The sequence below is a fragment of the Brachyistius frenatus genome, unplaced genomic scaffold, assembly GCF_029030835.1.
Source record: "Brachyistius frenatus isolate BFR_SWC_R1_liver_20210118 unplaced genomic scaffold, ASM2903083v1 Contig_176, whole genome shotgun sequence".
NCBI classification, from domain to species: domain Eukaryota; kingdom Metazoa; phylum Chordata; class Actinopteri; family Embiotocidae; genus Brachyistius; species Brachyistius frenatus.
In genome coordinates, this window is record NW_027210775.1 from 679,764 (window position 1) to 690,780 (window position 11,017).

Below are 11,017 nucleotides of genomic sequence, written 5' to 3' on the forward strand. Positions count from 1 at the left end.
CATTTCTAAGCACCCTTCACTAACTGTGATCGCTTGAAATTAAAAACAAACGTTTTTCCAACAGACTCCAGTGCATTTTATTATTTTTTTGCTCAGATCATGATAAGAAACAGCCTGCAAGAAACCAGTCTCATCGAAGATATAAATTAAAATTTCACTGAGAGCATCATTTAAGATTATATTAATACCAACGTATTTCATGTGAAACCATAGCAATGCTTTCATTCTTTAAAAAAAAAATGTGGATCAGTACCACAGAGTAGTGTTGGTTTTTTTCCCCAGCAAATGAAGTTTAAAAAAAAAGGTCACTGAGCGACTACGACAGACCTGTGATTCATTCAGAGGAAAAACAAATCTTGGCGTGAAAAGTGGTGACAGATTTGATAGTGAAAAATTCACAGAGTCACTGAGATTGAGCCACGTCATATGAAAGCAGGCGGTGACGCGAACGGAGAAGCCCGACACGCCCGGAGGTGCAGGATGTCTGTTTTGGATCTGTGAGCGACGGTGAGCCAAACTGTGGTGAGACGCGCTGGAGAACCGTCTGAGCTGAGCACTGATTTGACCCGTGCTTGTATCTCTGTCCCCGTTTTCTTTTTATTCTTCCTTTTACATTGCTTTCACTTTGATCTGCTTCATCTTCATCTGCTTCTTCTCGATCTTCTTCTGCTCGCGCCGCTGGGCCGCTTCCTGAAAAAACAGAGGGAACATGAGTTTTATTTGAAAAAGAATAATTTTGCTGATTTTGCTTTCTTGTTAAATATGTGGTGAGACGACAGCTGGTTGAATTAGCTTTGCATAAAGACCGGAAACACTCGATTTAATTTTATTTAAATGGCACTGAATCACAACATATTGTTTTATAGTAAATAAGTAATGTGTCTCTGTCAAAAGGTAACAAAGTCTGCTTGTAAGCACAATGTCGGCTCACTAATTAACATATTAAATCACATATTAGTTTATCTGTCAAAAAAAACCCAACAGAATTGAATTGAAGCTTTTGGGGGATTTATGTTCCAGACAACGTCTCGGCCAGAAGCAGTTGCTAGGCAACCAACAGAGATTCCCAATTATTTCCCCCAAGCCAGAGAAAAATACTCAGTTAAACCACAGCACGCCATTTTTTTTGTGTGTGCAGATTTCGACATACAAGACAAGACCGATTGGTGGGTTTTGTTACCTTGGCTACCGAGCTAGCAGCTTCTCTAACTCTCAGGTAAAAAAACACTTAAGTGCATTTGTATTTTATTTTGTAGGGATTTTGCGTGTCCGACCTCCAGACGACGTTGTCTCTCGGGGTCCTCCTCGTTCATGATCCTCTCCTTCTCGGCTCTCTTCTTCTCCTCCCGGCGAGTCTGAGCCGCCTCCTGACGCTGAGCGTGAGTCTGCTTCAGGAAGTTCTCCTCCACACGGGCCCGGTTTCTGTCAGCTTTCTGTTTGCCCTAAACATTCAGGGAGGAATTAAACAAACAATCAAAAAAAAGAGCTTTATTTCCAACGCTCATATTTCAGGACATCAGTGTCGGGGTCATGAAGGGGACACTGTCTTCACCTCTCTGTTGAGACGGAGCTTCTTGACTTTATCGATGCTGTAGATCACCATGTTCATGAGAGGAAGCAGAGCGTCCATGTCTTTGGGAGACGTGTTGCCCATGCCAGGCACTGCACACAGGAAAAAAACAACAACAAATCAATTTACATAAAACCACATAAAATAACATCATAGTCTGGATTTCCAGGACAGCATGAGAAGAAACGCTCACCACTAAATGTAAACAGCAGCGTCTTCTTGGTCTCAGGCAGCTTTAAAGGCTGACCCTCCCTGAAAAACAACAAGAACTGTTAGCATCACAAATAAATAACAAAACTTTTAAATAAGAGAGAGAGAGAAAAAAAGAAAGGAATACTTACTCTTGCATAACTTTTGGACCAGAAAATTGGTCCGAGAAATGGATGGACTCGATCTTGTCTGCATGGTTGGTGATATAATGTACCATCTAAAGATATAGTTTTAAAAAGAAACCAAAAGCGGAAAATGTAACGAGGTTAAAGACAGGAAGAAGACAATAATGGATAATAATGTACGTGAGGCTTCACCTTGTTGTCCATCACCCCATCCGTGACCTCGCCCATCTCGCTAAGAATAGCCAGCGAGTCCGGGAGCCCGAACTTGGCCCCGGACTTCGGCTTGTCACCGCAGAACTCACTCTGATGAAAAACAAACTCGTCAACCCGTTGTTAGAGCATTAAAATCGGCACATTAATGAGTCTACAAATCGGAGGACACTCACCAAGTCCTGCATCTCCTTCTGCAGCCGGGCCATCGCCTTCTTGGTGCCCACAGCAAACACAAACGTATCCATGTCGTCGTCATTCAGAGTCACTTTGATTTGCTGCAAACAAACACACACACGCACACAAACAGGTGGGTAAAGACGGTGGATGTACCGGACCACTCGTAGAGGAGCAGCCTCCAAAACCAACCCGGTCCAAACCGCCCAACACGACCGATACGCACCACTTGGTCACAGGTGGGCCTCATCATCCTGGCCAGGACGTTGAGCAGGTCCTGCCTCTTCAGGAACTACAACAACCAACGAAATACATCATGAAGAAGGATACAAACTGTGACCGACAACACACACACACACACACACACACCTATGTGTCACAACGCAGCGAGCCGGTACCTTCAGCTGGATCAGCATTCCTTCACAGCACACGCGTCCGGAGCACCACAGGTTGTAGATGTGTTCGTTCTCCTGGTTCAGCTTCCCCGTGCTCACTGCGTCTTTACTGGTGCCGTCATCTCCTACACATCCATATAGTTAAACACAAAGTCTCCCTTGAGCTGACTTTGACCATTTTTCACCATCACAGTGGTGAAGAAAAAAAAGAAAGCACACAAAGTAACTGCTGTTTATATACCGGAGACGGAAAAACTCACCGACGAGTGCGAAGTTGCTCTCGAGAAGCTCTCTGTGTGAGTTGAACCAGGCCTGAGCCAGGCGGCTGTTTTTGTTCTTGCCGATGATGTAGTTCATGATGTAGGCCAGCAGGCCCGTCACCATCAGGATCTCCATGTAGTAACTCTCCCAGCTGTTCTGAAGGTGCGCTGGAACCTGCAGAGGAAGCAGACGTCAACGTTGTTTAAAACCAACAAACTCATCAAATAATCTCGATGTTGACAACTCTGATTTGTTTTTGTAGAAAACTGAGACCATGTTTAACACCATGATACTGATGGATTAACTATGAAAGTCTGAACTTTTTGCACCACTTTGTACTTGTGTAAACACTGACACCAATATATCTCAAATAAGTTAATATCAGCCAACCTGGATGGTTTATTTATCCATCAGTGTGACTGAAACAGTTCAGTTGCCATCGATGAGCTTCCATGACAACACTTTGTGTAAATTACCTGAAAGGCCTTTTAGCAACAACATTTATTACCAGCAACAAAATAGTGGAGAAGTTTTACTGCTTTCATTTCTTCTGCAGCTGCAAACGACACGGCAACACATGAAATAAGAATCAAAGCGCCGCGTGGTTTAAACAACAATCTCCTTTTTACAGGCTGCAGAAATCGTGTGCACGTTCGTAAGGCTTCACAAATCGCACTCAGCAGGAGACGACATGCCAGACGTGCAATAATCCCAGATTACCGTGTGGATGATCAGGGAGTCCTTCATGGAGTGGCCCGTCTTCTCCATGTCTCCAATCCCCTCAAACTCCTCCTGGTCATATTTGCTGTAAATGTCTTGATCCTGAGATAACATGGAGTTGAATTAGTTCAGCTGAAGATTCAGCGCATGTTAATATAATGCTGAAATATGAAGCTATGAACCTGCGTCTCCGAGTCCTCAAAACCATCCTGTCCGTCCTCCAGCTCCACGGTGGCTTCGTCCTCGTCTTCGTCCTCTTCGGGCTGCGAGGACGGAGAGACGCGCGGCGGCGGGGCGGTCTCCGCCTCGGCCGCCTGATCGTCGTTCATGTCCTCAAACTCGGCGAAGTCGTTGTCGTCGAAGTCGGCGAGGTCCTCCCCGTCGTCGAAGTCGTCGTTGTAACGTCCCCTGGAGACGGGGAGGACCAGCAGGAGCAGCAGAGACGGTATCAGGAGGACGTAGGCGCTCCACATGGTGGGTCGGACCTGCGTTACAGCAGAGGGGAAGAGAGGTGACGGGAAATAAGAGTGTCGACAGACGGCCTGCAAAAAGGAGAGAAATTTAAATACTAGTTATGTACTTCAACTGCAAAATAAAACTTCAGGAGATATTTTTAAGCAAATTCATCACAACATACAGACAAAAAAGTATTTTACAAACTTCTAAAAAAACAGGAAGTGAAAGAATTCAAATCAGTTTTCATGGAGGACACGAGAGAGCTGTTCTTGTATTAGTTGTCAGTTGGTTGAATCTGAGGTGTTTTGACAAATATTCAAGTCAAACCAAAGTAAACAGGAAGATGTTTGTAGCAGATCAGCTGGTGTCGAGTTACAGAAGTTTAAACACTGAACCAGGAGACACAGGGCCGCGGGGCGGGGGGGGGGGGGGGCTCCACATCATAATGTTAATACATCAAATTAATACTTCACGTTTTGTTGTTTTAAGCATTTCCCCCCAAAAAAATACAAATCTGGAGAAATAAACGGGACGGAGACGAACTAGAAAACAGTGACGACGGAAGAAGAGCCGGAGATGTGCCGGTTGAACGGTGTTCATCAGCTGATTGATCAGCCGGTTGAACGGTGTTCATCAGCTGATTGATCAGCCGGTTGAACGGTGTTCATCAGCTGATTGATCAGCCGGTTGAACGGTGTTCATCAGCTGATTGATCAGCCGGTTGAACGGTGTTCATCAGCTGATTGATCAGCCGGTTGAACGGTGTTCATCAGCTGATTGATCAGCCGGTTGAACGGTGTTCATCAGCTGATTGATCAGCCGGTTGAACGGTGTTCATCAGCTGATTGATCAGCCGGTTGAACGGTGTTCATCAGCTGAAGTGACGCTCGTGTGATGACGTCATCGGAACCGTGAACGTGAAGCTGTCGCGAACTTAAAGCCCATCTTTTGAAGCAGCATTTGACTCCAAACTCAGAACTTTGAGTGAAGACATGTGAAGGATTAAATAGATTAAATAGATTAAATAGATTAAATAGAAATCCGACTCATCTCACTCACTTAATCATTAGCTGTTAGCAAATCTGGCATTAGCATGCTAACTCAGGCTAACTAGCATGGCACCTTCTTTTTGCCAGTAAACGAACCGAGTCTGAACACAAGCAGCCATTTGTCTCTTTAACACGACTCGGAGAACCGGTTCCTCCTGGAGGAACCAGTTCCTGCGGGAGGAACGAGCAGCATACCTGGACGAGATGTGAGACGAGCGGGACAGATCGGAGCCGGACGGTCCTTGTGGTCGATGTTACGCCTGAAGTAGAGGAAGGACCTTTCAAAACAAAAGTATCGCAACCGGATGTGTCAAAAAACAACAACCGTGTGTACGTTTCTGAAAGTTTTATTTTGAAAGATAAGTACCGGAAGTAATGGTATAGCTTCCTTTAGGTTATTGGTGTTTGGTGGGTTGGTGCACCCCCAGCGGCCACATCGCGTAACTACAACTGTCTGTTTTAGTATCGCATTGATAGTTATTATTATTAAAATAAATTATGAAACTAAATTCAATATTCACTCAAAGTACAAGTTTTTGTTAGATTGAAAAATTAATTAAATAAGTACAAGTGAAAATACATTTCTGTAAATGTGTAGTTGTGCAAATGTTTCTGAACTTCTGATTTATGACTTCAGATCTTTTACAGAAAATAAATCTGAAGTCAAAAGAAGCAGAAACAGAATAATGAGAATAATGAGACTTTATCATGCTTCAAACGTTATTATTTTATTTATTAACGGAAATATCTATTTGTGGTAAAACGTAAACCGGTTTCCTGTAAAAAAAAAAAAAAAAAAAAAAAAAAAAATCACTTTTATTTTGAAAACAACAACCGGAAGTTGGTTGCATTCTGACTAGCTTGAGTTTTTTTTAGGTCGCAGCGAGCAATGCTACTCTTTGTTAAGAAAAGTGATGATAAATGTTGGTCTGAAGGCAGATTTGCGTAGTTAAGTGTTGTTTATCTCCGACCAGCTGCTTCCGGTCGCCGCCGGTTGGAGGAGAGCGAGACGGTCGCGCGCCGGACCACTTATTTCATAGTTAGCTAACGTTAGCCTGTTAGCTGGAGGGACAACAGCTGCCGCTCGGGAGGATGTCGCTTCACGGCAAAAGAAAAGAAATCTACAAGTACGAGGCGCCGTGGACGGTGTACGCGATGAACTGGAGCGTCCGTCCCGACAAACGCTTCCGGCTGGCGCTCGGCAGCTTCGTGGAGGAATACAACAACAAGGTGCGTCGCGTTCAGCGGCTAACGTTCAACAACGGCGGCTGTTAGCATCGGTGCTAACGCTAGCTGCTAGCCGAGGCAGTAAATCACGTTTCGTGTCGAGTTATAAATCAGCTGGAGGTACAGCATGACGTCATCTTTCTGAGTAACTGTTCAGCGAGGCGGATTTTGTTTGTGTCCGGATATTAATCACCTGTAAACACTAATATTTCTGACTGACGTCATTTGTTCGTTCTGAATCAAATGATCAATTAATCGGTTTTATTTGTGAAGCACTTTTAATACGAATATAATGTAACGCACTGTTTACAATAAAACAAACAAACAAACAAACAAACAAACAAACAAAACAGCACACACCGAGACCCCCCCCCTCCCCCCACGCGCAAAGCAAGAAATGCTTGTTATTGATCAAAAGAAACGATAATAAAAGAATAGAGAAACTCAGGAAACTAAAGGATGCCTCACTGGGTTTTTCTTTTTCCTTTTGTTAAATTAAAACACCAGTATCAGAAGACCTGAAGGTTCATACGATGAATAATACAGACAAATACAAGGATTTAAAATAATCTACTCTGAAGCTGACAGGTTGTCGTTGGAGGAAGTTAAAAATGGATGTGATGTGTTTTCTCTTTCTGGTCGTGGTCAAAACAGACACGGCAGAGTTATAAAGCAATGGGAGCGTTTTTTATATTCTTTATTAAGCAAGTCCAGAAAGCCGAGCATTGTAATAATAAATCCTACAGGGAACAATAGCGTGCAGGACTGTCTCTGGTTTGGATTTATTTTTTCAACGTGAGGCTCAAAACTTAAGATCAGAGTCGAAGATGACTGCCAAGTTTTTCCCTTTGAGGTTCTCTCGCTGAGCTTCAGCACTTCAGACTCAGAGGTTGTTTTCTCCTGCTCAGGTCCAGCTGGTGGGTCTGGAGGAGGAGAGCTCAGAGTTCGTCTGCAGGAACACGTTTGACCATCCTTACCCCACCACCAAGATCATGTGGATCCCAGACACCAAGGGGGTTTACCCAGACCTGCTGGCCACCAGCGGGGACTACCTGCGCATCTGGAGGGTACGACACTTCACGTTACGGGAGGAGCAACGCCATCTAAAAAGGAGAAAAATGATGATCACCTCCTCACTTGTCTGATTCCTTCCTGCGTTTGTCTCACAGGTGAGCGACACAGAAACACGCCTCGAGTGTTTGCTGAACAACAACAAGAACTCCGACTTCTGCGCTCCCCTCACCTCCTTCGACTGGAACGAAGTTGATCCCAATCTGCTGGGTAAGAAATCCAACATCCGACGAAACAGTTGGGAAACACTAAAGTGGTTTTGGCATCTGAAATCGTATTTTTTGTTGTTTCCTGCAGGCACTTCCAGCATCGACACCACCTGCACCATCTGGGGGTTGGAGACCGGTCAGGTGTTGGGACGTGTTAACCTGGTGTCCGGACACGTGAAGACTCAGCTGATCGCTCACGACAAAGAGGTCCGTGAGTGCGCGCTGAAAAACAAACCAACAACGAAGCTTTTTGGGGTCGTGTAAAATATTGGATCCTTCTGTGTCTGTGCAGGTGTACGACATCGCGTTCAGCCGCGCGGGAGGCGGCAGAGACATGTTCGCCTCCGTGGGAGCCGACGGATCCGTCCGCATGTTCGACCTCCGACACCTGGAGCACAGCACCATCATCTACGAAGACCCCCAGCACCACCCGCTGCTCCGCCTCTGCTGGAACAAACAGGACCCCAACTACCTGGCCACGATGGCCATGGACGGCATGGAGGTCAGGGTCCAACACTTGTTGGTATTAAGACCGAAACAGTCGACAGAAGCCCGAAAATGTTAGAATAATATATTTTTATATATCACCAAAAACCTTTTTTAGGTGGTGATCCTGGACGTACGCGTGCCGTGCACTCCGGTGGCTCGGCTGAACAACCATCGCGCCTGCGTGAACGGCATCGCCTGGGCTCCTCACTCCTCGTGTCACATCTGCACTGCAGGTAAGAAGGGAGTCTTACCTCCAGTGTTTCCCTCTGATTGGGACCCCCGGCCCCCCCTGAAAGAAACACGTGTCTCAGTCAAAACTTAGTATACATCTGGACCCTGTGTGAAACTGGAGGGCTTTTAATTTGAAAAGTTCCCTGCAGTGTAACTCTTTCAGTGACAGATACTCGCTTTTAACTCATATTTATGTTATTTACAGAATTCATGAGCTCCCGTTTCTTTCCAGTTCGACATCAGTGGTTTGTCACAGTAGAAATACTTCATGCCAGCGACTGATTGGCTGAAAGCGAGTGCGTTGTGCTTGAGCGAAAACATGGACCTCCTTCAGCTGCAACGAGGAGGCTTCACCTTTTTTCAATGCAGCTCTAAAAAATCAGGCCGACGGCGGTTCTCCATCTTTTATTGTCGCCCGCTGCTCCCGTCTCTGTTAACGTCCTTTTGTTTCCGTCCTCGTCCCCCAGCCGACGACCACCAGGCCCTGATCTGGGACATCCAGCAGATGCCCCGCGCCATCGAGGACCCCATCCTGGCCTACACGGCCGAGGGCGAGATCAACAACGTGCAGTGGGCGTCCACGCAGCCCGACTGGATCGCCATCTGCTACAACAACTGCCTGGAGATCCTGCGCGTTTAAAAAAAAAAGAAAAAAAAGCCACATTTCAGATCCGGGACTTTTTTTCAGTCCTCATCCCGTCCGCTGTCTTGAGACGAGGGATGAGGCCACGAGTGAACTTTTTTGGAGTATCACATACCTACTCCACAATAATCTGGTTTACATTTTGTTTTTTCTTTACTCCACTTGTTCTTCTATTAAACGTGTTTAAAACTCTTATTTATTTTTCGCTCACACGGTAGAGTTCAGCGGTGGCGCTTTGAGCTCTTGAGATTTTTATACTTCTTGGTGTGATTTCAGCCAGCTGTGAGACTATCACGAAGGGTTTCGATGTCGTGCATTTCATCCGTTTAATTTAAAGGCTGATACGAACCGCTGGCAGAAGATGTCCTCTCTTTAATACGTAGGACTGTCGTAGCCTTCTCGTGGATGCATACCGTATTATTGATGATTCAAGGATCAATATATTATAGTCTTGTTTTACCCTCGTGGCGATTTAAGCTGTTTAAATCTGTGGAACGGGTGCGTGTCCAGTATCCTCTCTGCAGACGAGCTCAAACTTTGTGACCTGAGCGACGTTTTAAAAATTTGTAAAATAAGTTGAGAGGGAGTCACGTGGTCTCTGCGGTGCTGTCCCGTCACCATATGGTGTGTTTTAGTTTGGCTGGCGTGTACAGCGACACTCAGAACCTACCAGAGCAATGTTGTTCAGCCTTTTAGCTCCTCAATTATCCTTCTTCTTCTTCTTCTTCTTCTTCTTCTTCTTCTTCTTCTTCTTTTTATTTGTAGAAGATTGTGCTTGGAAAGCTGCATTTTTTTTCTTTATAAAGAGTGAGTTGTGAAATGGCAGGAAACAACTTTCTGACCGCGTCCTTTTGTCTGCCTCTCTTTTCGGTTGTTTTCCAAGAACTAATTAAAGGGTCGTGTCCTTGTAGCATGCCATTTACAAGGCAAAATGTACATACATATAAATATATCAAACTCAAGACAATGTGTTCATGTTGTAGCTTTTTTCATAAAGTTTATTATTGAATTTGCTCTAATAAATTGTACCGTCATGTCTTAGAAACCAACTGAGCGTAGTATTGATTTATTTCATTAAGTTTTAATGTGGTTTTAAAGATCACCTCAATCCACCTTCACCTGCGGGGTCTTTACCTTCTCATGAGATCTGAAGCTCCGCCCCCTGCAGGTAAGTTTGTATGTGGATTCCCAGCAGCCGCATGCAGATGTTTGCAGATGTTCGGCCAGAACGACACATTCAGTTCTCACTTCTCTTATTACCAGAAATGTAAAGATAACCGTTTTTTTTTATTCCACGTCCCTGGTATGGGTTCAAATCATTATTTAGTGGTGGAAGAACTCCGATCGGCTACTTCAGTGGAACCACCGATACACGTACAACATCCTGCATGCAAAAGTATGGAAATTTAAAAGTTGGTTAAAGTATCTTGAAAATTGTCTCTTGGAATTGATGGACTTTAAATGCAAAATGTTTTCTGTTGTCGTCCAAGTGTAGAGGTCAAGTTCAGGTCAGCTCACCTCAGCAGGCTCGCAAGATCAAATTTAATAAAAAAGGAAAGAAGGGAAACTTCTTTGTGTTAAATTTTCTATATTCCTCTTAATTCTTTCATTTTGGTGAAATATTGAATAATTTACCTTTTTTGGGGCCTAAAACAGTTATTTGAATGAAACTAAGAAAATTACTTGTTTAATCCTTAAGAATATTTCATAAAGTTGTTTTTTTTATATTTATAAAATCCTCAAAGTAACAAACTATCAGATAAATGTGGAGGACTAAAAACAGCAATATAACAGTGAAGTGGAAGTAGTGTGAAATGGAAATGCTGAAAGTACAAGTACTTAAAAAATGGTACTTTTCAACTTTGCTTGGTACAAAGTAGGTGTCTGGTTGAGTTCACTTAACACCATCAAGCACAACACATACAGCACATTCAGGTTTACTCTACGTATTCAGGACGCATTTCATTGCACTTT

General features: G+C 44.2%; 2 protein-coding genes across 3 annotated transcripts; one reads left to right on the forward strand and one right to left on the reverse strand.

The window, feature by feature from the left end:
* Positions 1 to 52: 52 nt before the first annotated feature.
* On the reverse strand, positions 53 to 5,462 carry ccdc47 (coiled-coil domain containing 47). Of its 2 annotated transcripts, none has more exons than XM_069717526.1 (13): positions 5,369 to 5,462; positions 3,851 to 4,153; positions 3,669 to 3,770; positions 2,948 to 3,122; positions 2,691 to 2,812; positions 2,519 to 2,584; positions 2,292 to 2,393; positions 2,098 to 2,208; positions 1,912 to 1,997; positions 1,764 to 1,822; positions 1,553 to 1,662; positions 1,275 to 1,442; positions 53 to 690 (listed from the first exon to the last, which is right to left on the reverse strand). In XM_069717526.1, the coding sequence occupies exons 2-13, from the start codon at positions 4,139 to 4,141 to the stop codon at positions 610 to 612; spliced, it is 1,473 nt and encodes a 490-aa protein (XP_069573627.1). In that variant the 5' UTR covers positions 4,142 to 4,153; positions 5,369 to 5,462; the 3' UTR covers positions 53 to 609. The 2 variants fall into 2 exon arrangements, with proteins under 2 accessions (XP_069573627.1, XP_069573626.1); XM_069717525.1 differs by having other exon boundaries at positions 3,851 to 4,210; positions 5,369 to 5,457.
* Positions 5,463 to 6,010: 548 nt separating this feature from the next.
* On the forward strand, positions 6,011 to 10,092 carry dcaf7 (ddb1 and cul4 associated factor 7). The gene is made up of 7 exons (XM_069717524.1): positions 6,011 to 6,403; positions 7,309 to 7,467; positions 7,570 to 7,681; positions 7,769 to 7,887; positions 7,973 to 8,182; positions 8,285 to 8,402; positions 8,868 to 10,092. The coding sequence occupies exons 1-7, from the start codon at positions 6,266 to 6,268 to the stop codon at positions 9,038 to 9,040; spliced, it is 1,029 nt and encodes a 342-aa protein (XP_069573625.1). The 5' UTR covers positions 6,011 to 6,265; the 3' UTR covers positions 9,041 to 10,092.
* Positions 10,093 to 11,017: the final 925 nt, after the last annotated feature.

What these genes read in the sequence shown, in the direction of transcription:
- ccdc47 (XM_069717526.1), bottom strand. Translation starts at nt 4,141, where the DNA reads ATGTGGAGCGCCTACGTCCTCCTGATACCGTCTCTGCTGCTCCTGCTG. An exon ending in TTGAGGACTCGGAGACGCAG is followed by an intron (nt 3,771 to 3,850) that starts GTTCATAGCTTC and finishes ATGTTATCTCAG; the next exon opens with GATCAAGACATTTACAGCAA. An exon ending in ATGGGGTGATGGACAACAAG is followed by an intron (nt 1,998 to 2,097) that starts GTGAAGCCTCAC and finishes CTATATCTTTAG; the next exon opens with ATGGTACATTATATCACCAA.
- dcaf7 (XM_069717524.1), top strand. Translation starts at nt 6,266, where the DNA reads ATGTCGCTTCACGGCAAAAGAAAAGAAATCTACAAGTACGAGGCGCCG. An exon ending in TGGAGGAATACAACAACAAG is followed by an intron (nt 6,404 to 7,308) that starts GTGCGTCGCGTT and finishes TCTCCTGCTCAG; the next exon opens with GTCCAGCTGGTGGGTCTGGA. An exon ending in TGGCCATGGACGGCATGGAG is followed by an intron (nt 8,183 to 8,284) that starts GTCAGGGTCCAA and finishes AACCTTTTTTAG; the next exon opens with GTGGTGATCCTGGACGTACG.